Here is a 25,512-nt window from a genome sequence, read left to right as displayed (position 1 = left end):
TCAGGGCTGAATTTTTATTACAGTATTTATACATAGTTCACTTATATACAAATGTGGATTCTGTAAACACTTAAGTACCATATACAGTACAAAAGGAGTTCCTTCCCTTCCTTCCTTGTGCTTTCGGTGGCAACCCCAGACAGGCCGAAGCTTTTCCAGGGTCTGTGGGGCCCAGCTTCATGCTTTACATATGATGTGGCTAAGGGAATGAAGGAATAAAATCCCAAAGCCTCTCAACAGCATGGAAGCCCATTCAATTCATACTGAGAAAGCAAGGCTCTATGTAGGACACCAACAGCATCATTTTTGGTTGGACATGTAAAAAAAGTAAGGAAGCTAAGCTATGAATATACTCAAAGCCATTTAGAAGTTTAAAGGGCATCCATTATTTATGTTTCTTAAATACAGTTTTTATTGGAAAAATGATGTTTTGTTATAAATGCCCAGTCTCTTCCTGCGGGTAAATGACTGTCTTTCCCTTAGTTTAGGGATTAGACAGGAGGTGAAGTAGTTAAGGACGTGAAAGATTGCTGACATGAACTTTCAAGTCTGCAAAAATGTGCACTAGCCATTATACTCTGTAAGTGACCATCAAAACAATAAAAAATTTTAAGTGTCCTATTTTTGAATGTGCAGAGCTTCCTATTTCATAGACTCAGGTTGAAAAACAAGAACAACATGGCCAATAAAGACCCTTTACAGCATCCATGTCATTGTGTGAAGAATCAAAATCAGGTCAATACTACAGCAAGCAAGAAAAACAAATCTAAAATAAATTTCAAGATGACAAAAACTTCAATGGAAAGAACTGATTTCTGCAAATAATCAACTGAATTAGAGTTAACTATAGAAAATATGCAACGATATTCTCTTGTTAAAAAGCTCACTTTGTTTTTATGTAGCACATCACCTATAGCAAAATAGAACTTTTAATGGGGGGTATAATCCACATGTTCTCAAGGAAAACCTTCCATTTAAAAACAGCTAAAGGTGGAGGCATAGGTAGACAAGCTTCACCTCACTGCACAATCATACGAAGAATCACAACTAACTTAAAAACATAAAACAGCCAGAACTGTACAGAAGTCTGACAACCAAGGATTTAAAGAAGCTATATTCATCCAGATGGGTAGGAGGGGTGGAGAAGAGGAATCTGTGGTGTGGCAGTCAAGGCTGGTGGAATGGGGGTCCCACATTTATGTGTGGTGGATAATAATCATGTGTGGTGGATAATAACCTTGTGAGCAAGTGATCCCAGCCCTAGGCTAGATCATTGCAGCCCAGGGTCTCAGTGTTAGAAAAATGAAACCTCATAAAATGAGCTGTAAACCCAGTGGGGTTTAGGGTGGTGGAAGAAACTCCTAGTTTCTGAGGAGAGCCCGGAACATATGCCAACTCACCCATTCTGAGGACCACAACCAGGACAGCAAGGGGTGCCAGTCACATACAGGAAGTGAGTAAAGTGACTAGAAAAGGGGCAAGTGCCAGGCCAACCCCCAGAAGTCAGCTAGCAGCAGCACTGTCCTCTCTTCAATCCCTTCCCCACACAAAGAGCCACAAAGTGTTGAAGCATATTGCCCCACCCTGGTAAATACCCAAGGCTCTGCTTCATACAACTTAACAAGTGTGCTGAGACAGGAAATCAAAGTGGTTCTACCTAGTACATGGGCACAAGGAGGCTGCCAAAATGAGGAGACAGAGAGATATGGCCCAAATGAAGGAACAGAACAGAAAAAGCGATGTGGAGATAGCCAACCTATCAGGTGCACAGTTCAAAACACTGGTGATCAGGATGCTCAAAGATCTCATTGAACAGGGCAAGAGCATAAGGGAAGAAATGAAGGCTACACTTAAAGGAATAAAAAAAATATACAGGAAACTGACAGGGAAGAGAAGGGAACCAGGATTCAGATCAACAATTTGGAACATAAGGAAGAAATAAACATTCATCTAGAACAAAATGAAGAAATACACATTAAAAAAAAAAGTGAGGAGAGTTTAAGAGGTCTCTGGGACATCTCTAAAAGGGCCAAGATCCAAATCAAAGGGATGCCAGAAAGAAGAAGAGGAAGAGCAAGAAATTGAAAACTTATCTGAAAAAATAATGAAAGAGGACTTCCCTAATTTGGTGAAGGAAATAGATACAAGTCTAGGAAGCACAGAGAGTCCCAAATAAGTTGGACCCAAAGAGGACCACATCAAGACACATCATAATTAAAATGCCAAAGGTTAAAGATAAAGAGAGAATCTTAAAAGCAGCAAGAGAAAAGCAGAGACTTAACTACAAAGGAGTTCCCATCAGACTGTCAGCTGATTTCTCAAAGGAGACCTCACAGGCAAGACGGGGCTGCAAAGAAGTATTCCAAGTCATGAAAAGCAAGGACCTACATCCAAGATTACCCTATCGGGCAAAGCTTTCATTTAGAATTGAAAGGCAGATAAATTGCTTCCCAAACAAGGTAAAGCTAAAGGAGTTCATCATCACCCAGCCCTTATTATATAAAATGTTAAAGGGACTTATTAAGAAAAAGCAGATCAAAACTATGAACAGTAAAATGACAACAAACTCAAAACTATCAACAACTGAATCTAAAACACAAAAACAAGTTAAGCAAACAACCAGAACAGGAATAGAACCACAGATATGAAGATCACATGGAGGGTTACCAGCTGGGAGGGGAAAGAGGGAGATTGGGGGAAAAGATACAAGGATTTAGAAGCATAAATGGGTAGGTAATAAAATAAAACAGGGGATGTTAATAACAGTATAGGCAATGGGAAAGCCATATAACTTATATGCATGACCCATGGACATGAACTAAGGTGGAGGGGGTAGAATTGCTGGAGTGAAGGGGGGTGGGTACCAGGCAGAGGGGCAGCAAAACTGGGGAAAACTGTAAAAGCATAATCAATAAAATATACTTAAAAAATTAAAATAGCTCAAAATTCACTGCCTCCAGTGAACAGACAAGGTATGTTCTCTGCTAAGTATATAACAACACACCCATTACCCAGACTTTCCCCAAGAGACAAAAGAAATTTGGTGCCCACACAAAGATTATACTTGAAATACTATTAACAGGGACCAAGAGTCTTCACCAACTGACATTACTGTCCTCATTCTTTGATAAAACTCAGCATCCATTATTTGAAGATGATATAATTGAGACCTTTAACACCTTATAGTTTGCTACAAGCTTTATTTTATACTGGCAATACCAGTAATATCATTTTCTTGTATTATTTTCCACGGTTGGACCTGGGGAAGGCAAGGCACAGAAATACCACCATAAACACCACGGGAACTTCTAGCTATCAAAACAGCAGAGGTTAAAAGAGAAACACAGAGACCCCACCAGATACACAGAACCAGATTCTGCCTCACATCCCCCCACTGAGAAGGATCAGGCTGAGGAAAGAAAGTTTCAAAACTAGTGGGTAGGAGGGGACTAAATGGCAATGGAAAAAAAATACAATAGAGATTAAATTAAAAAATGGACAGAGAAAGAAAACTGTTTAAAAATAGGAATATAACCAAACCAGATTCACTACTTGGAGTTGTTTTAAATCTGTTTAAAGCTGTTGCCAGAACAATTCAAGCCCCTAATTTTAATGTCGAAAGTGTTTTAGCGCCTGAACTAGAACCCAGCTCCCCAGGCTCATATTTAATGCTCTAAATACATTGTGAAAGCTACTGATTCCCCACTTAGAAAGAGTGTCCAGCAGGGAGCTGGCACCTCATGATCACTCAGGTGAGCATCTGGGGGCCCTGAAGGGGGGCTGTGGAGTTCGGGCTTAATTTAGAACCTTACCGTGGGATGCACTGGACAGGACCTCCACTGCCTGCCTTGGAAACACTTGTGGGGTCTGGCTCACCTCAAGGACAAAGTCCCAATCCTATAAGGTAGGTACTACCATTTTCATTTAACACATGTGAAAACTAAAACAAAGAGAATTTTGGTGACTTGACTAAAATCCCTGCCTAATTTGTAGCAAAGTTAAGATTTGAATGGCAACTTCTGTTTCCAAAGCAAGTAACTTTATTTTTACTTTTTAAATTATTCAATATATGTTTTATTGTATTTTTCCCGTTACCATTTATCTCCCTTTACCCTCTTCCACCTCCACCCACACTCTCCCCCGCCATCTCCACACTGTTGTCCAAGTCTGTACATTCTTTTCCTTTTTTTTCGTTCAATCCCTCCAACCCCACCCCACAGAGCTGTCAGCTGATCTTTACCTATGAGTCTGCCTCTATTTTGCAAAGCAAATAACTTTTATCTTAAAATGCCAGTAAGTGTGCCCCGTGCCAGGGCCACAGCTACATCCGTGGGAGCAACGGGAGGCAGCCCACCCTTCCTGGTGGACAGGCTGTCCTCCCCACGCCCTGGGATGTGGCAACGCAAGGCTTGAATTTGGGTGTCATTCTCCCACTCACCGGCTTGGCGTTCAACCCAAGCCTCAGGTTCACTGACATCAGATAAGGGAGTACTCATCCCCCCAGTCACTGTGAGGCTCAGATGGAAAACTGTGTGAGGGCACCTGTAAGGCGCAGGGGCTATGCCGGGTCGTGGCCATGCTGACTGGATGGCTAAAAGCACAGAAAGTCCACCCCTTAAGGAACAGTTTTTCTCTCCTTTAATGAGGTAGTTTAGTCATGTGTGACTGAGCAGGATTTATATTGCTTTATTTTTTACTTTTAGTAAATTTTATTTATACTTTATTTTGCATAGGTAATACATGGTACAAAATTTAAAAGATTAGGGGTCTTCTGGCCAAGAAGGAGGTGTAGATAAACACACTGTGCCTCCTCGCACAACCAAAATTAAAGACAACAAAAATTTAGAATCAAAACCACACCAGAACAGACAGACAATTGAACTGTACGGAAGTCCAACAACAATGAACCATCCATCCACACTGGTAAGAGGGGCGGAGTCGGTGGCTGGTGGGGAGGGCTCACAGCAGGAAAAAAGCGGTGGATGGCAGACTCTGGGCACAGGGAGGAAATGAGCCGACCCAGTGAGGTGCACAAGGCAGCTGGCTGACTGCAGTCACACATTTGCATGCAGATAAACCAGGCAAAAACAGGGAGTGAGACAGACCATGCAACCCAGGGCCCCAGTGTTGGGAAATAAAGCCTAAAAGCCCCGATTGAAAACACTTGTAAGGGGTGAGGTCCCCGGAGAGACTCCCAGCCTCATAGGAGAGTTCGTTGGAGAGACCCACGGGGTCCTAAAATGTACACAAGCCCACCCACATGGGAATCACCACCAGAAGGGCCCAATTTGCTTGTGGGAAGCAGCAGAAAGGACTGAAATCCAAGAGAGAGTGGAGCAAGCGCCATTGTTCCCTGACCCTGCCCCCACATACAGTGTCACAACCCAGCAACTGGGTTCCCTCATTCGGGTGAACACCTAAGGCTCTGCCCCTCATACATAACAGGCACGACCAGACCCCTCCCCCAAAAAAGGCTCAAACGGAAGAACAGATTAAAGCCCCAGAACCAATACATCTAAGGGACCAAGAGATAGCCAACCTATCAGATGCACAGTTCAAAGCACTGGTGATCAGGATGCTCACAGTACGATGCCTACTATTAAAAGATAACAAATTAAATATTTCTTTTTCTTCCCTAGCCACTCAATGCTCTTCCCCAGTGGCAACCACTGCATGCAAATGTGTGACCGTGGTCAGCCAGCTGCCTTGTGCACCTTACTGGGTTGGCTCGTTTCCTCCCTGAGCCCAGGGTCTGCCACCCACTGCTTTTTTCCTGCTGTGACCCCTCCCCACCAGCCACCAACTTCGCCCCTCTTACCAGTCTGGATGAATGGTTAATTTTGGTTGCAAAATTGATCACCTTGGTTAATTATGGTCACAAATTAGATGAAAAAATGAAGGCTATGGTAAGTGAAATGAAGCAAAATGCACAGGAAACCAATAGTGATGGAAAGAAAACTGGGACTTAAATCAATGGAGTGGACCAGAAGGAAGAAACAACCAAGCAGAAAAGAATGAAGAAACAGAATTCAAAAAATGAGGAGAACCTAAGAACTTCCAGGACATCTTTAAACATTCCAACATCCAAATTATAGGGGTACCAGAAGGGGAAGAGGAAGAGCAACAAGTGGAAAACTTATTTGAAAAAATAATGAAGGAGAACTTCCCCAATCTAGCAAAGGAAATAGACTTCCAGGAAATCCAGGAAGCTCAGAGAGTCCTAAAGAAGGTGGACCCAAGAAGAAACATACCAAGGCACATCATAATCACATTACCCAAGATTAAAATTAAGGAGAGAATCCTAGAAGAAGCAAGAGCTAAGGGGACAGTCACCTACAAAGAAGTTCCCATCAGACAGTCAGCTGATTTCTCAAAAGAGACCTTGCAGGCAAGAAGGAGCTGGAAAGGAGTATTCCAAGTCATGAAAGGCAAGGACCAACATCCAAGATTGCTCTATCCAGCAAAGCTTTCATTTAGAATGAGAGGGCAGATAAAGTGCTTCTCAGATAAGGTCAAGTTCAATGAGTTCATCATCACCAAGCCCTTACTATATGAAATGTTAAAGGGACTTATCTAAGAAAAAGAAGATAAAAATATGAACAGTAAAAAGACAGCAAACTCACAGATATTAATGACACCTAAAACAAAAGCAAACAAGTGGAACAGGAATAAAACCACAGAAATGGAGATCACATGGAGGGTTAGCAACAAGGGAGTGGGATGGGGCGAGAGGGGGAAAGGTACAGAGAATAAGTAGCATAGATGGTAGGTAGAAAATAGATAGGGGGAGGGCAAGAATAGTATGGGAAATATAGACTCTAAAGAACTTGTGACACATGGACATAAACTAAAGGGGAAGAATGGTAGGGGAGGGGGTGTGCAGGGTGGAGGGGAATGAAGGGGGGGAAATGGGACAACTGTAATAGCATAATCAATAACATATATTAAAAAAAGGAACCAAATATAGGAAACAATTAGGGGAGGGGAATTTTATTCATTCATTAAATAAACATCATTTCATGCCTACTATTAAAAAATAAATAAAAGATTAAATATTTCTTTTTCTTGCCTAGCCACTCAATGCTCTTCCCCAGTGGCAACCACTTCTGTATGCTGTTAGAGACTAGATGAGGCCAGAATATTTCTAATGATTTGAGATGAAATTAGTTACTTTGAAGGGGACACCAGAATCAGTGAAATTTTGTTCTAGAAACTAGACTAAGTAACTAGGGGAACTGGCCCTTTGTGAGTTGTTTCCCTTGCCTTTTGAAAGTTTAGAAACATTGAATACGTAATACATGCACTCTGTAAAAAATTCAACAATCGAAGTGGTACAAAAAGAAAAAGAAGTCTCACACCTTCTACCTAGTTTGCCTTCCAGTGTCTTCTTTCAGAAATATTTTACACACATGTAAGCATACCTACATATGGGTGTGGATCCCATTTTTGTATGCATGTGGGAGCATACATGCACTTAACACACACATTCAGTATTGTCCAATGTAGAGCCATTCACTCTCCTTGATGTATTTCACATGTGGATACGTATATATTGGAATTTAACAAGCCACCTCTTGATGGACATTTCAGTTGTTTTTGGTCTTTTGCTATCATACAAAATGATGCAATAAATATCCTTTTCCATTGGCCTTTAATGTACAATAATAAATGTTTCTGAGTCATGTAGACTGGGGCCTGGTTTCAGAAATAATTACTTTTTGGGGGTAACTTTGGACAACTTAGTCTTAGCTAAATTATCTGTAAGAGGACGATAATGATAGTTCATAGAGCTGTGATGAGAATTATGTGAGAGTATGCACAAAGTACCTAACACCATGTCTGGCAAAGAGCAGGTGGTCATTAAATGTTTGCTCTCACTAAGGATGTATTTGCTGTTTCCTATAAGGCAGTTCCTGGGTTCTACAGACCCACACAGAGGAGACGCTCACTGCTTTTGTGTTTGGCTAGCACCTGGGGACATTAAAGTTATGACTGGCTAGGTCCCAGGTAGTATCACTCCCGCTCTCAAGTGACAGGTCAGATAAGCCTCACCACTCAGCCCACTACCCTTCCAATAATGGCCAGTATCTGTCAGACTCCTCATAATATTGGTACAAGCTCCACAGCCAAATAAAACCCTCTGCTCTTTATGGGAACTCTGGCCAGGTCAGTCTTCTCCGATGCCTACAACAAACCATGCCGCTACCCATTACCTACCGACATCATCCTGCTTTCCACCTACCTGACAAACTCTTCCTTACCTTTCGGGGGCAGCTCCTGTTCTATCTCCACTGCAACTCCTCTTGGAACTCTAATCCACAACGATCCCAACCATCTCTGAATCACTCTGGGAGCTCCTCGTTTTGATGCTTTACCACGTACCTATCTCTACTATTATTTAACTATTCTATAAGAGAATGCCTATTGCCTCAATACATTTTTAAGCATTGAAAATAAGGACAGAGAACATTCAAATGGTGTCATGTGTGCCTTGGACTCTCTTTTCCCTACCAGATGCTACATGCTTCACTATGCACACAGTATGCATTCAGAAATATCCAATGACTTAAACTCTGAACAAAAACTCACTCACAACTAACTTTTTATTAAAAGAGTAGAAGCAGTGATCAGCTCTGGAGCCAGCTTCCCCCTAATGTTTGAAGCCAGGAAAATAACAGCCCAATTACTTCCATTCTGATTCATAGGCAATTGCTGGAACAAAAAGCTAACAAGCTTCAGGGGAAAAAATGGGTAAAAAAACCTCTCCCTTTTGCCTTTTCCCTCATCCAGTCTGTAAATTCGAAAGAAACAAACTCACTAAGACTTACCATCAGTTTCTGTGATTTCGCATGGTATAAAACATCCTGGTAGTGCTGGGCAGAATTTGGGTCCACATTTTTAATTTTAGCAGTAGGTAACTGCAGACTTTCTACAGTCTTTAAAGGGTTCCCTTCATCAATAGCTTCATTGATCTGCCCTACCGCCACAATTCCTAGAAAAATGAAGAAAGTTTTCCTTTTAAGTCACAATACTTTCTAAGTTCTCTAGAATCAGCAGTTGTAAAGATTGAGTTAGAGATGGGCATGGAAAATCCACACAAGAAAACTATAAGCACTAATACCCAAGTACAGCCAAGGCCACAAGAGATAAAATCAATGTACAGGAATCAATTGCATCCCTACACAGTTGCAGCAATTTCTGAAATGAAATTAAGGGGAAAAATCCACTTACAATAGATTCCAATTACAGATACATTATAATCACAAAAAGAATAAATAGTTAGGAATAAACTTAAGCATTAAGATAAGTACACTGAAAATTATGAAATATTATTTAAAAGATTAAAGGTGATCTAAATAAGTGGAAAAATCATCTCACATTCATGAATTGAAAGATTTAGTATTGTTCAGATGGAAATACTCTTCAAATGGATTCAGTGTAATTCCTGATAAAATCCCAGTTCTTTTTTTTTTTTTTTTTTTAACAGAAATTGCCAAGCTGATTCTAAATCTCATATGGAAATGCAAGAGATCAAGAATACAAAATCCACCCCAGCTGGTGTAACTCAGTGGATTGAGAGCAGGCCTGCAAACCAGAGGATTGCGGTTCCATTCCCAGTCAGGGCACATGCCTGGGTTGCAGGCCAGTTCCCAGCAGGGAATGCACAGGAGGCAACCACACATTGATATTTCTCTCCCTCTCTCCTTCCCTTCTCCTCTAAAGATAAAAAAAAAAACAAAACCAAAATCCAATATTGAAAAAAGAACAAAGTTGGAGGCCTCTTTTCAATTTTGAAATTTACTACAAATCTATAGTTAATACTAGCATAAGGACAGTCAAATTCAGAAATAAAGCCTTACAGTTGTAGTCAATTGATTTTTGACATGGTTGTTATGAAAATCCAACAGATAAATAATAGTCTTTATAACAAATGGTGCAGAAACAACTGGATGTCCACATATATTAAGATGAAGCTGAATTCCCTATATCACTCTCTGCACAAAAAATGACTCCAATGGACCAAGACCTAGAAGTAAAGCATGCACTATGAAACTCTTGGAAGAAAACACAGGAGGAAATCTTTGTGGCCTTGGGTTAGGCACATCACATTAGTGATGACACTGTAAACACAAACAACAAAAGACAAAATTAAATACATGAGATGGTGTAAAAATTAAACCTTCTGTGCTTTAAAGGACACCATCAAAGAAAATGAAAGACAATTTGTAGAATGGTGAAAATACATGCAAGTCCTGTGTCTGATAAAAAAGCACTTGTATATCTTATATGCAAATATGCCAACTATATAAGGAACTCCTATAATTCAAAAGTAAAAATGAAAACCCAATTTAAAATTGGTAAAGGACTTAGAGACTTCCACCAAGATGGAGGCATAGGTGGAAACATTGTGCCTTCTTGCACAACCAAGTTTAAAAACAAGCAAGTTTTAGCAACAAAAATGCAGCCAAACCACAGAAAATTGAACTATACGGAAGTCTGACAAAGGTGAACCCTTCAGCCAAACCAGTAAGAGGGGCAGAGCCAGCAGCAGAGTGGGGTCGGGCAGGAAAGATCCACCAGACCGACCAGGGCCTGCGACCCAGGCATGCAGGCAGCTGTGGGCGGACCCCAGGTGTGGAGTAGCAGCGGGCAGACCCACTGAGGGTGCAAGGCAGCGGATCCACCGAGGGCTGACTGCGGTTACACATTCTCATGCAGATAAACCAGCGAAGGAGCGAGCAGTGAGATGGACAGCTCAGGCCATAGCAGCGGGAAGCAGCAGAGGGGACTGCTATTGTCCCTTTCTGACCCTGCCTCCACATACAGCGTCACAAACCAGTGATCTAGGTGGCCCCTCTCTGACCACGCCCCCAAATACAGCCTCACAAACCAGGGACCTGGGTGTCCCCACCCTGGTGAACACTTAAGGCTCCGCTCCTCATAGTAACAGGTGTGAACAGAGCAAAACATTATGGCTCAAGAAGAACTCAAAGCCCCAGAGCCCTTAACTCTAAGCAATGAAGAAATACCCAAACTTTCAGATGCACAGTTCAAAACATTGGTGATCAGGATGCTCACAGAACTGGTTGATTTTAGTCACAAGTTAGAGGAACATATGAAGGCTAAACTCATTGAAATGAATGGAATTGCACAGGAAACCAATAGCGATGAAAAGGAAACTGGGACTCAAATCAATGGAGTGGACCAGAAGAAAGCAAATAATGGCCAAACAGAAAAGAGTCAAGAAGCAAGAATTCAAAGAAATGAGGAGAGTCTTAGGAACCTCCAGGACATCTTTAAATGTTCCAACATCTGAATTATAGGGGTACCAGAAGGGAGAAAGGAACAGCCATGAGTGGAAAACTTATTAGAACAAATAATAAAGGAGAACTTCCCCAATCTGGCAAAGGAAATAGACTTCCAGGAAATCCAGGAATCTCAGAGAGTCCCAAAGAAGTTGGACCCAAAAAGGAACACACCAAGGCACAGCATAATTATGTTAGTCAAATTAAAATGAAAGAGAGAATCCTAGAAACAGCAAGAGATAAGGGGAGAGTCACCTACAAAGGAGTTCTCATCAGACTGTCAGCGGATTTCTCAAAAGAGACCTTACAGGCAAGATGGGGCTGGCAAGAAGTACTCCAAGTCATGAAATCCAAAGACCTACAACCAAGATTGCTCTATCCAGCAAAGCTTTCATTTAGAATGAGAGGACAGATAAAGTGCTTCTCAGATAAGGTCAAGTTGAAGGAGTTCATCTTCACCAAGCCCTTATTATATGAAATGTTAAAGGGACTTATCTAAGAAAAAGAAGATAAAAAAGATGAACAGTGAAAGGACAGCAAACTCACAGTTACTGAGAACCACACCTAAAATAAAAGCAAACTAAGAGGACAGCTAGATCAGGAGCGAACCATAGAAATGAAGATCACATGGACGGTTAGCAACAGGGGAGTGGAAGGAGGAGAAGGGGGGAGAAGGTACAGAAAATAAGTAGCATAGACGGTAGGCAGAAAATATATAGGGGGAGGGCAAGAATAGTAGGGGAAATATAAAATCTAAAGAACTTAAGACACGTAGTCATAAACTAAAGGGGGGAATGGTGGGGGAGGGGGTGTGCAGGGTGGAGGGGAATGAAGGGGAGGAAATAGAACTGTAATGGCATAATCAATAAAATATATTTTTTAAAAAATTGGTAAAGGGCTTAAATAGATATTTCCTTAAAGATAGCATAAAGTGGCTAATAAGCACATGAAAAGATGCTCAACATCATTAGTTATTAGGAAAATGCAAATCCAAATCCCCAAAAGACACTACTTCCTACCCACTAGGATGGCTATAATAAAAAGACGAACAATAACAAGTAGCGTGAGGATGTGGTGCAATGGGAACACACATGGCTGGTGGAAATGGAAAATGGTTCAGTCACCTTGATAAACAGGAAGTTCCTTAAAATATTAAACACTGAACTACCACATGATCCAGCAATTCCACTTCTTGGTATACACTCAAGGAAACCAAAAACACATGTTCACACAAAATCTTACACACAAATGTTTCAGAAGCAGTATTCATAAGAGCTAAAATTAGAAACACCCTAAATATGTATCAACTGATGAATGAATAAATAAAATATCCATTGAATAAAATATTATTTGATCTAGAGAAGAAGATGAAGTCCAGCCATTGTTAATATAATGAGAACAGTTTGCATGACATCAATGTAAACAGGCAGCCAAGGAGAGTGAACTGGAATGCATATGCATGAACAATGATGACTTCACTGCACTAGTCAGTATGGGTGGTTGACACCAATGAATGAGCATGTGTACTGTGTACTCATTCAAAATGACTGAGCAAGTAGAGCAATGAATCTGCATCCAATTTTGCATTTAGCTCAAACATTCCTCCATGGAAACTATTTAGATGATTCAGAAGGCATTTGGGGATGAAGCAATAAATGCAGCACAAATAAAAGTGTGGCACAAATGCTCCAAAGATGGTTGAGAATCTTTTGAAAGTGATCCATTATTCTGGAAGGTCTGCAACAAACAGAACACCTGAGAATGTGGAATGTGTATGGGCTGCAATCAATAAAGACTGGTGACTGACAGTGCGAGAACTGGAAGCTGATCTGGGAATTTCAAAAACTACTGTGTCCAGGATTTGGATGCAGGATCTTGCCATGAAACATGTCACAGCAAAATCTGTTCTGTGGCTTCTGCTACCAGAGCAGAAGGAACATCATGCTGCAGTAGCTAATGACTTGATTCAAACCGCTACCTATGAACCAGATTTCCTCAAGAAAATCATAACTGGAGATGAATCATGGGTCTACTGCTATGATCTAGAAATGAAGGCCCAGCTGTCCCAATAGAAGTCACCTTGTTCTCCATACCTGAAGAAGGTAAGGCAAAGTCACAGCAAAATCAAGACCATGTAACTGCGTTTTTTGATTGGGAAGATGTTGTTCATCATGACTACGACTCTCCAGGCCAAACAATTAATAAAGAGTTCTACCTCAGTGTTCTTCATCAGTTGAGAGATGCAATATGTTGAAAATGGCCTCTGCTATGGGCAACTGGTAATTGGCGGCTTCATCACAATGAAACACCCATTCATATATCATGTCTCATGAAGGGTTTTTTGGTGTAAAATCAAATGACCTAGGTGACTTGGCCCTCCTACAGCCCAGATTTGGCACCTTGTGACTTCTGGATTTCCCCAAAACTAAAATCACCTTTGAAAGGGAAGATATTTCAGACTATCGATGAGATTCAGGAAAATACAACAGGGCAGCAGATGGCGATTCCAACATAGGATTTTGCAAAGTATTTTGAACAGTGGAAGAGACACTGAGAGAACTGTGTGAGGTCCCAAGGTGCTGCCTTGAAGGGGACTGAGGCAGCAATTGTTCTAGGTACAATGTTTCTTATAACTTGTATACCCCTCAATAAATGTCTCTTATTTTCATATCACATGGCTGGATACGTTCTGGACAGACCTCGTACACTGGTAAGTAATACAATATGGATTGACTTTGAAAACATTACGCTAAGTGAAAAAAGCGAGACACAAAAGGCCACATATTATGTGATTCTATTTATATGAAGTGTCAAGAATAGGAAAATCCATAAAAACAAAGTAGATTAGTGGTTCATAGGGGATGGGAGGAGGGGCAAATAGGAGTGACCACTAATGGGTATGAAATTTCTTTTTGGGGTGATGAAGATATTCTAAGTTTAGGCAGTGGTGAGACGGCAAGATGGCAGTGCAGGAGGTGGGAGTTCACAGTGGCCTCCTCCCAGCACTGTATCAGAGTTGCAGCTAAAATATGGAAAGTCAACCTGAATAACCATCTGAAGATAGCTGAATAAAAGTCTTATAACTGTTGCACAACTTTTAAATATATAAAAACTACCCTGAAAGCAATAAACATGTCCATTTTATGGTACGTGAATATGTCAATGAAGCGGCTATAAAAAGGGGGATGAGTTTATATACAAGTAGCAGCAGGGATGTTAATTTCTAACCCAGCCTCACTTAGACAGTGGATGAGGGAACCACAGAACACTGGAGCTGGAAGAATTTCATGTGGAGATACACGGGGGAAAAAAGCCTGAAATGCAAAAAGGTTTGGATACACATTTTATTCTTTGGATTACTCTACTTTCTTAAAGCCAAACTTATTATTTCTCCTTTTATCAGTTATTTTTCATCAAAAACAATCACAAGTTACTTTACAAATGTGATTACATTTGCAACTTTACAAATATGAAGTAGAATAAGCACTATCAATTTTTAAAAAGTATCTTCATCTTAATATTGGAATTAAGGTAAAATATTTAGCTAAGTATGTCCCAAATAGATGACTCCATAAATACCACCTTGCTAAGAATGAAAAGATTTATCTGGAGGAGAGAAGGAACCATCTAAAATGACTAGAAATTATTCCTGTTTATTGTACTGAAATATGTTTGAAGAAAAAGTAAAAGTATTTCTCTAACATGTAAGTTACATTATTTCAAAACATTGGAAACAACTTAGGGAAGTTTAAGTACTATTCACACACAAGGTATTATCATTTTACCCTGGAGTATTATAAACTAGAGAGCACAAAATACTTCCTTTCATTGGGTAGATTGTCCTAAATACTTTTCAACACCCCATCCAAAAATGATCTTAACATAACTATGAGAAATGTGTGTTCCCATTGGCTGCTCACCCGGGAGTGATTGCATGCCAGCTGACTTGATTGAAATCACCTACTTAGGTTTTGTTTGGTGTGTTTCTAAGGACACAAGCTGCTGAGGTCATAGTAAATGACCTCACAGGAGCTGAAAGACCTACCCAGAAGCCTCCTGGGTGCATCTGATCACTTCCTCAGTTATAAGTCAAGGGGAAATCCCATTTGAGCAAAGATTGCTGAGCCTCAGCTCATGGCCCACTTCTTCAAGTCCTCACGTGAGACTACCATTTTAGTCCAATGAAAGAGTGCGCATCCTCCTAGATGTTGTATATTTGAGACAGCAGAGGAAGCAACCTACAAAGAATGGTATCTACCAAATATAAAAAGCAACAATTCCAACGGAAATGATTCAAAGGAAGAAACATTCCTTGTCTAGGCTGGTTAAAGTAATGTTCATCTATGGCTCTAATGGGAAAAGTGAACTTCCCAGTCATAAATCAAGAGAGTATCCAAGTCTAAAAAAATGCATTTAGCATCTTCTCCATTAAATCCACCTTCCACATTTATTGTTCCCCATCAGCTGCACACCTTCCCCACATCACAAGTCACATGGGGCATTAGAGCTGTGAGCACATGGCAGGGTGGGGAGGGAGAGTAATGCACTTTCAGAATGTCGCTGAAAAATTCTCAACTCTTTCCGATGATTTAGTTACTACAGTGTATAATTCGTGCCTGTTCATGACGGTATACTTAAAAAATTTAGCTTTTTAAGCAATTCCCTAAATATATGGTATCAAACTCAATACCTGAGGAACTGTAAACAAAAATACCTCATTTTGACAGAATAACAAACCAAACCAAAACAGAAAGTTTAAATATTCTGTATTCAGTTCCCCAAAAGGTAGAAAGAAAATACAACATGGCATATTTGAAACAACTCTCCTGGATACAGCATCTGCCATTCAGGACAAGATGTTGAAAAGGAATATGATAGGGCCGTGTGATACAGCTTGTGGAGAACACCAGTTACCTAGATTAATGCCATTCCACCTACAAAAGACCACTCTCTCTTAAGTCATACAAATGTTACTTGTTTTTCTCTTCTTGGTAAAAGCAAACACTCTATTAGATGGTCTGGGACAAATGTGGCACCCCCTCTCCCTTTCAGTCAAAGTCAAGAGTGAGAGTAAAACTACAATTGGTCAGCACTGAGAACTGATGCACCTTCACTTGCATAAGAAACACAACCAAAATAACCGGAGCACACCTGGCCTGCAGGTGTTGTCAGAAAGAACTGGGGAAAGTTAGGGAATGGTGCTTGGCCTTTTGTGACAACATGGATAGACCTGAAGAGGTTTTTGTTTTTGTTGTTTTGTTTTTGAGAGAGAGAGAGAGGGGAAGGGATGGAGAAAGAGAGAGAAACATCAATGTGTGAGAGAGAAACATTGAGCAGTTGCCTCTCTCATGAGCCCCAACAGGGAACAGAACCTGCAACCTAGGTACGTCCCCTGACAAGGAATCAAACCTTTGACCTTCTGGTTTGTGGAATGACATCCAACTAAATGAACCACACAGTCAGGCCCCTGGAGAGTATTAATTATGCTAGATGAAATAAGCCACTCAGAGAAGGACAAATACCATATGATTTCACTTATATGTAGAATCTAATGAATAAAATAAATAAAATACAAACAGTTATAGATACAGAGAAGATTGACAGCTGTCAGAGGGGAGGCAGGTTGCAGGGGCTGAGTGAACAAGGTGAAGGGATTAAGCAAACAACCCCCCCCACAGACACACACACAAACTCTTAGCCACAGTCAACTGTGTGGCAATTATCAGAGGGAAAGGGAGGTGAGGGAGGTAGAAGAGGATAAAGGGGGATCAATGGTGATGAAAGGAGACTTGACTTGGGGTGGTAAACACACACTACAATACACAGATGATGTATTATAGAATTATACATTTAAAACATATATAATTTTATTAACCAATGTCACCCCCCAAAATTTAATAAATTTTTAATGAAAAAAGAAAAAGAATTGAAAAACATTAGAAAACAAAGATGAGACATGATTCTTTGTTTGCCTCCCCAAAGAGAAGAGTCCCACCCTTGGGTGGCAATAACCAAGGCAGCCAAACCATTGCTGCAGGGACTGCAAGTGTGGGGCTCGGCGTTCAGGAGGAAGGCAGTTAAGACAGAGGCCTGGGACACTAGGCTTCCTAACAGCACACAAACACCAGGATCGTTTCCCCCAGGAGTTGATGTTGAACATCTGCACGAAGTAGTGCTTCCCTCTTGATTAACATTTGGCAAGAACCACCAACTCCCAAGCCAACATGCTGGACAAGAGCTAAGTGGCCCGTGTGTGAGCCATCTGACTGCAGGGATTCCAAAAGGTCTCACTGAAGGAAAATGTGGAGAGACAGCAGAAAGTGGTGTGGTTGCAAAAGACGACATTTAGGTTTGTACACAACTTGTGCCAGCCTGATGTTGGGCACAAGTGCTTGCAGGAAATAGGAAAAAGAGAAGAAAACTATGCAAATGCAATGAACTAACAAAGGCATCCATTTTATCCCAAGAGTAATTTTACCATCCTAAAATTAGGGCATTGGGAAAATCAGACCTAAGACCTTCCCAAAACACACTAGGACAAAACAACCTGAACCTGTGAGAGAAGTGCCTTCCTACTCTATCATTAAACTTAGAATAAGTGAGTTAGAAAAGTAAGTCAAAGTCAAGTGTAGAAGGGAGCTCAACAACATCAGACATCTGAATCCAATGTTGCTGACAAATCACAGAGCTCAGAGAAAGCCAGAGATGATGGTGCTGGTTGGTTTGGTTTATGATGGAAAAAACAGCTTAGAGCTTGAAGTTGGTAATTCATGCTACAGAAAAGCAGTGAATATACTGATTACCCAAGTTACACAGCTCCTCATTCTGCACCATTTTTATAGACAAGAGGCAAATGATAAGGAAGCAAGCGACATTCAAGAACGCACATTTCAGGGCACATCTTCCAGAGCCCGCCCACTTCCGTGCTGGTAGTTCATCATTTCTAAAAACACAGCAATTCCCCATGACTGCTGATTGTACAGCTACAGTTAGGTTATGTTCCAGTTTCTTCCAAGGGCAGGAATATGTGTGTTTTCCTTTCAGAAAAACACCCAAATAAAAGGTCAAAATAAAGTTCAGTGCCCAAAAAACTGAGTTATGTAGGGTAACTACATCTTTGAAGTACCAATAAATAAAAATTATTAGCACCTCTATTTAGGGCTTTGTCCCATGTGTAGGGCATGACGTCACAGGAAGGTCCCAGTGCCCTGCCCCCGTGAGGAACACACCCAAGTTGCTGCTGGACCTGCTCCAGGCACCCTCCTCTGACCACACCCCTATTTACATGTGTTTTTATTCTGTCCATTCATGCCTTCTCATGTATGCCCCTGTCATGTTTGTGATATGTTGGTGCAGTAGCACAGGCATACAAATTATACATACACACATACATACATGTTAGGGGAGTGTGCTGTCACAGGGTTTCATGTGCAAAAATCTGTAGCTCCAGTTTAGAGAGCCAGGTTGTCCAGACACCTTGCTTCCCACTAGACTAGATAAAGAAAGTGTTCCATACTTACGGTCCTTTTCTTCTTGAATCTGAATATTAACCATATCAATACAATGCTGAATTTCATTCCAGCTTAAGTTCTCTTGCCCTTGGGACAAAACTTCCAGTTTCATGGAGAGCAGTTCATTTGCATACCTGTGGGAGGGAAAACATCAGGACACCAATCAGAGACATTCATTCTTAGTTCAGGTTCTGCATTTTCAATTTGACACGAGGGGCCTGAGAGGAGTTGTTCTGAGATTAGTCACAGAGAAAAAAGACAAAAGCTGTCACATGCAGCTTTGTCAGCACACGGCAAGCTCACTTACACTAATACTGTTCTTCTCCTTAAAAAATACTTTATGCACAAATGCTGCTTAATGAAAGTTTCTGAAAATCCTACTTTGTACCTAACTCAAGGAAAACAAAACAAAAACACACATAGACATTCTCAACTTTGTGAAGTTGCCTTTCCTAAATACTAATTTTCCTCCATTTTGCACATCTTGGAGTGACCATGGCTCTCGACCCTTCCATCAAGAGTTCTTTTTATTACTTTTGTTTTCCCCAAATCTGAGCTGTAAGAGACCCTTCGGCTGTAACCCTAACATAGTTGAGTTACCTTGAGATCTAACAGGCCCACTGAGGGGTCAAATAAAATGCAAATGCGGTTCCGGAAACCTTGCAGAGTAACACACACCTTCGCTGTACGTTTTTTTGAAGATGTGCTGTATAAATTGAACCAGATGAGTTTCTCTTCATCTGCCCATTTCGCCTAAGGCTTCAGAGCAGCTACATAAAACTCTGTCTTGTGTCCCCTCCTTGCCACAGACTCTCACACCTCCTTCCAGACCCTTGACCCCCCCTCATGCTGCACAGCCCTCTGGGAAACGAAGTTCAGTCAACCACTCCAATTATTTTTCTTGTCTGGAGAAATTTTAGGGAAAAAACATCTGTCTTGATATATTACTAAGAAACTTTCACTTCTCAATAATCAATTTTCCTATTTAAAAATTACAGAACTAACATTACAACCATAAGCTCACATGAGCCACTCGAGCCCAAAGTAAAGAGATTTCACAGTTTACTTTGCTTTTGCACTATCACCTACTTGATTTACTATGTGGTTTGACTTCTGAGTAGCACCTGCGGATTTCCTGCGGGAGCTGAAAAGAATTAACATCACCTTAAGTCTGAAACTGTTTTCCTGTTGTGAAAAATTTCTTAAAAATTCTGTATTGCCCGAAGGTGACACTGAGGTGTCTTCCATAGAGACTTGAGAAAGAAAAACAGCATTGAAAATAGCAGGTGGCTAACTGACCTCAAATGCAGGCCTGAAACTGGTTAGCTGTCACATGTGAGATTTCCACCTTACCAAGAGTTATAGACCTAGGAAGATACTCCGAGTCACTAGTAATACATAATACTGACCATAAACACAATAAGGATAAATGGCAACTTGTATGGTTAGCATCCTTATAGATGGGGCCATTCTAAAAATGAGTGCAAAATCCTTATGACCACTTCACATGCTTAACATCTAAATGATCCAATGGGAATAAAACAAGAAAGCTTAAGGATAAACACAGAAAGAACAGTGATCACCCATCATTTCTTTAGAAATGAACAACACTAGTCTGAGGCACATATTTTGGGGGTAACAACAGGGCTCCACAGGCTTTTCCGTGTGAGTATTGAAGACATCAATCAACTCTGGAAAGTATTCAAAAGGTCCATGTCCTTTCTTGTCACCTCTTAGAGCTCTCCTTACTAACTGCCATGGGTAGACAAGTAAGATTGTACTCCTAACAGACTGGGGACGTTGTGAGACTAAAATGCCAATTTCATCTAGCAGGTGTTTATTAAGCATTTACTATGTAGAAAACAAGATGCAGCCTTTACACTTCACGGAGCTTTCAGTGTAGTGGATAAGACGAAAATTCCAAACGAGTAAAACAGCAGAGCATGGGAAAGGCCATCCTGTAGACGGTCAGTAGAAGCAGAAACAAGGGACTTCCAAGGAAGCAGCAGCAGCAGGAGATCTTAGTGGTGGAGCGCCTTGCCTGGGACAGGCACTGGACCAAGCACTTAGTTCTCAAAACTGCTCTGCTGATGCAGACATGTTTCTGTTTTGCTTTCGTGCTTCACAGGTGAAGAGAAAAGAGCTCTGCTAGGAGGAATCAAAATGACACTTTGGGCTGCACCACTGTGACCACACCATTTTAATTCTTGGGAGAGATGACATTAGTGGGGGTGGAAAGAACATGGAGATAACTTAGGAAGTGTACTCTGTGCCGGGGGCTGGGAAGCTCCAAGGCTGGGCCAGGCAGAGGTGGGTGACAGGTATTACGCCCCTGGGGGTGAGAGGAGCATGCACAGGAGCAGACAGGCCAGACAGTGCACGGTGTGCTCAGCTCCGGCTTGGCTGAAGGACACAGTGCGAGGAAAGACGCAGCTGCTGCTCAGGCCAGAACAATATGTTCGGAGTGAGGAGTCTGTTCCTAATTCAGATGAGAACCAGGAACACAAAGAGAAGAGCGTTATACACATAGCTATGTTTTAGAACAATTAGTCTGGGAATAGCATGTGCCTGGAGCCGATGTCGACTCCACATCATCTCTGTGAGGATTAGACAAAAGAACCTTCCTGGGAAAACCCAGTCCCAAGGCTGGAAGCCATGATAACTAGGCAGAGCCTTGGTAAGAATTCATCAAGGCAGCTATGCCCACACTCTTGTGCTACGAACCCACACAAACTGACTCCGTAGTGTTTCTTATACTTGAAAACCTGTCACTCAGGCTTCCAAGAACCTGGATTCAAAGCTGACACTGGAAGTGAAATGCTGAGGCCACAGAAGGTCACGTGGGGCTGATGCAACCATCAACTCAAGAACTGAAGGGGGCCCTGAATCTATGTTGGTACTGGGTCATCCAGGTGACCCAGAAAATGCTTAAATCAACTTTTTGGAGGGTGAGGGGAGAATGGTTTTTTATTCGGTGTTTAAAATTGAAAACTTAAGATTTTGGCTTGCAATAGATGAGTAGAAAGAGAAAAAAAAAACATAAATTATTGTCCGATTGGCTAGTTAAAATGCTATGACTCAGTCAAATTACTCAGTGTCATACCAGTTACTTTGTGGGCTTATGAGTTCCTGAGTGAAATAGCTCCAAACAAAACATATCACCTGAGAGCACAGGCTAAGGGGTGTATGAAATGCCGAATAACAAAGCTGATAAAGGGAGGTGGTGGAGGACCTTTTGATTCTTTTAGGCTTCTAGCAGTTGGTTACCATATGCAAGGACCTAGGAGGGAGCGAGTTATTTTATTTCTTGACTTGTCTGAGTTAAACGACTTCAACCCACTAAGCAAGAATCAAGAGATACTTTATAGATTGGTTAGAAAACATAAAGTAGTCCCACCTCCCCAGGAGAATTTCAGTTGAACTGAATCATTAGAGAAACAATGGTTATTGCTCATAATGTACTTGTCACACTAAAAACTGTTGAGTAGAATTTCCATTCCAAGTGTTGTTTTCATCTTCACTGTCACACTGAGTCCTCAATCTATACGTCTTTGCCTCCTTTTTAAAGTCTTTCCCACTTCCCCAGCACTCTTTTTCTCATAGGTTCCCTTTTTCTTCTGAATTGCTAGACGATGCAAGGTGGGAGGATTCTGAAGACGCTGCCCTCACTGAGGTCTGTGCAGGAGGTGGACCACTAATAAAAAGTTGCTGGTCAATCTCCAGATGGCAAGGAACAGGTACTAAACCAGATGCTGCCCGAATTCTCCACTGGAAGGATGTACCAATCATGTAGCTGATCTTTCTGCTGGCAACAGTACCACTGAAGTATCTGGGGCAAGTTCCAAATCCTGTCACTTCTTTTTGTAATCTTCTTTGGTAAATTCTTTCCTGGGAAACACAGTTGCTAATGCAAAATTACTGTAAGCGTTGCCAACATCTGTGCAGCAGACTGCCTTGCCTCTCTTCTGGCACATCAGAAGGGAGCTGATTTATAAGGAAGAATCGTCAGGAAGACAGAACTGAATTCTTGCAATCGTGCTTTTCTTTTCCAGAAGCGTCCCTCTTAACTTCCACTTTTGCTGTTTAGCCAGCAAGGCAGCAGCTTTAGCAGCTTCTACTTCTTCCTTTGTCTTTGCAAAACAAGCAGCTCTCTCTGCATGATCCAATGCAATCTGCTATTTTATATGCTCTTGAGCTGCCCCATCTTCTGCCTTTTCTCTCCCTTCTTCATGGTTTTTGGTTAATCTTTCCACTCTGATGGGGAGGTCCTCGCAGGTCCCTGAGGGAGCAGCACGGCCTGATCTTTCTCCTGCTGTGGGATCTGACTTTGTAAGAGAAGTGAGCGGTGTCTCACAGATCTCTCCATTTTTGGTCTGATAGTTTTCAGAAGTGCTAATAGGTTCAAATGAGGTGGATGGGACAGAGACTGAATTTTCTGACTGACTGCCATTTGCCACTGATGTTTCGCCTTTTAATGAGTGCATCTGCCAGACTGAATTCTGGTAACAAGTTCATCTGCACAAACACTTGCTGCTATTATTTCCAAGGAAGTTCACTATCTACAGTAAAGAAACTAGATGGAACACACACACGACAGACCAGTGAAAACTGTAGGCAGGCTCCACTTTTGGTAACAATTTTAAGAGCAGCAAAACTATTTGAAGACGCTTCTGGTGCCTTCATCTTCCCAACTTGCAGCCATCTGTGTAGACCGCTCATCACCTGCCAGGAACACCACGAAGGCTGTGTGCTCTCCTTGGCCGACGCCATGGTGGCCAGAACGGCGCCCTGGAACCACAGCATCCTGCACCTGGGCCTATGTGCTGTCACTGCCGTTCCAGAGCTGCCCCCGACTTCAAGGCCCACTCTCATCCCTGAGGCTCCACAGCCCCAGCTGGTCCACCTACCCCAACCCCCCCACCAAAGCACAGATCCATCAGCGTCCTCCTGGGATACGCAAGTGTGGGCGAGGAGCGCACTGTCACATGACACCACACCTCGGGGCCCCACCGAGTCCCATCAATTTTTTAAAAGATTATTAAGACACGGATTTTAAGTTTCTCATACAGAATATTTGAACTCTGAGGCTGTGTCTGCAGGCCCCAGTTGAAGACCACAGGTATAAAAGTGGTTCTCAAGTGAGATGTGGGACCGTTTCCTTAACTGGTTATTTATAAATTGGGATGGGGGGAGGAGAAGATTTTTGATAATCAAAATGGGTGATTTGGAGGGAGAGGGTACTGTCATTCAGAGGGCAGTGGCCAGAGATGCTGAGTCCATGGGACAGTCTGGACAACTCTCTCATCAAGATTCCCCCCTAGATGGTGAGCTCCCTGAGGGTGTGGCCAGCTCCATCTTCTACTCCAGCACGGAGAGCAGAGCAAACCTGCTTAGCTAAGAATGAGGGCAGAAAAGAGCAGGAAGACCAATCTGGAAGTTATTATAGAAGCAAAGGTAAAATGTCTAAATGAGGTGGTCGCTGGGAAATGAAGCATTTTGCACACGTATAACGCACACAGATTGGCTACTGACAGGGAGGGAAGTGAGCAGGCTGCTCGCAGCAGGCGGTGCCTGGCAGAGGCGTAGCAAAACTCAAGCTGAACTTGAGGTTTCTAAGCTTGGAGTAGAGGGTGGCGCCATTAACAGAAACAGTGGTGGTAGAAATAAATTACCTTGCAAAGAGACTCTGAAGCATAATATGAACCAGGTGGCCAAATTTATGCAGTACAAGAACATGAGGTTCTCCAAAAAGATTAAAGATGAGAAAAATGCACTGTCCTACTACTTTGGGGCCATTCTCTATATAGATAAGTGGTCCAACACAGTTTCTTAAATTTCTAAGTGGTCAAACCATTTTCTCCCTGAACAACTGTACGAAACTCAGAATTAACCTACCTATTTGAGCAGTTCCAGAAACGGTAGCTGAAGAGTTTTTAAGATCTAAGCAGACATCTCCCCCTGGTGGTCACAAAGATGGACGGTCGGTCACTGTTTTGGATTTAGGCTTTTGCTTTACTGAATCTCTCATTGGGCTACTTATTCCACCCCCTTAATTTTCTGCCTAGATCTGCTCTAGTGTGTTATAACACTATCAACTGCACTATCCAGTAGCTTGTGTATGGAGCACAAAATGAAGATACTAAACTGGGATTGTCACCCACTGCCGTGAGCCACTGTGGTCTCAGGGTTCCTTTGGTTTAACACTCAGGAAAAGGGGGGTTTGGGGCCCAATGGCCAAACTTTGGGTCCATAAGTCCAGATTCAGTTTCCTCACCAGCAACATAAAAGAACTGGACTGGATGTCTACTAACATTGCTTCCAACTTCTCTATATTTTGTTATCTCTCTACCAACATTGCTCCCAACTTCTCTACATTTTGTCTCCAAAAGAAGCCCAAAGAAAGGTGTGGGGAAGGTATGTTTTCAACACGTTGTTAGCCTATCAAATAATCTGTGCTTGCGACAAATTCAGGCAGCAGTTGCCACAGGATGATTGTTTTTGGACTCCGTGTTTCCCTAAAAGGAAGACTGTAAAGAAGGAACTCTAATAGTAGGAAGGCTCTCAAGACAAAGTAGACTAGCTTTTAAGCAAAAGCGCATGGATATATGGGTTTCTTCAGGAAGTGGCTGGTCCTTTATTTGTGAGATCAGCCGGACACAGATATCTGCGTTGAAAAGAGGTTTGGAAAACTTCTT

General features: G+C 41.8%; 1 protein-coding gene and 1 pseudogene across 3 annotated transcripts in view; both read right to left on the bottom strand.

The window, feature by feature from the left end:
* The window catches only part of IQGAP2 (IQ motif containing GTPase activating protein 2), a 279,666-nt gene that overhangs the window by 73,564 nt on the left and 180,590 nt on the right, over nt 1-25,512 (bottom strand). For all 3 annotated transcript variants that reach the window (XM_053664428.1, XM_053664429.1, XM_053664430.1), the window contains exons 12-13: nt 18,827-18,951; nt 8,829-8,992 (exon numbers count right to left, since the gene is read on the bottom strand). In XM_053664428.1, the coding sequence (XP_053520403.1) occupies nt 8,829-8,992; nt 18,827-18,951 (289 nt within the window). The remainder of the gene's footprint in view (nt 1-8,828; nt 8,993-18,826; nt 18,952-25,512) is intronic.
* On the bottom strand, nt 20,400-25,508 carry LOC119048158 (UBX domain-containing protein 4-like; annotated as a pseudogene).

This window comes from Artibeus jamaicensis, unplaced genomic scaffold (genome assembly GCF_021234435.1).
Source record: "Artibeus jamaicensis isolate MK-2021 breed Jamaican fruit bat unplaced genomic scaffold, CSHL_Jam_final contig_373, whole genome shotgun sequence".
Classification (NCBI taxonomy): domain Eukaryota; kingdom Metazoa; phylum Chordata; class Mammalia; order Chiroptera; family Phyllostomidae; genus Artibeus; species Artibeus jamaicensis.
Note: the sequence above shows the minus strand (reverse complement) of the source record. Positions and strands in the feature narration are given on the sequence as shown.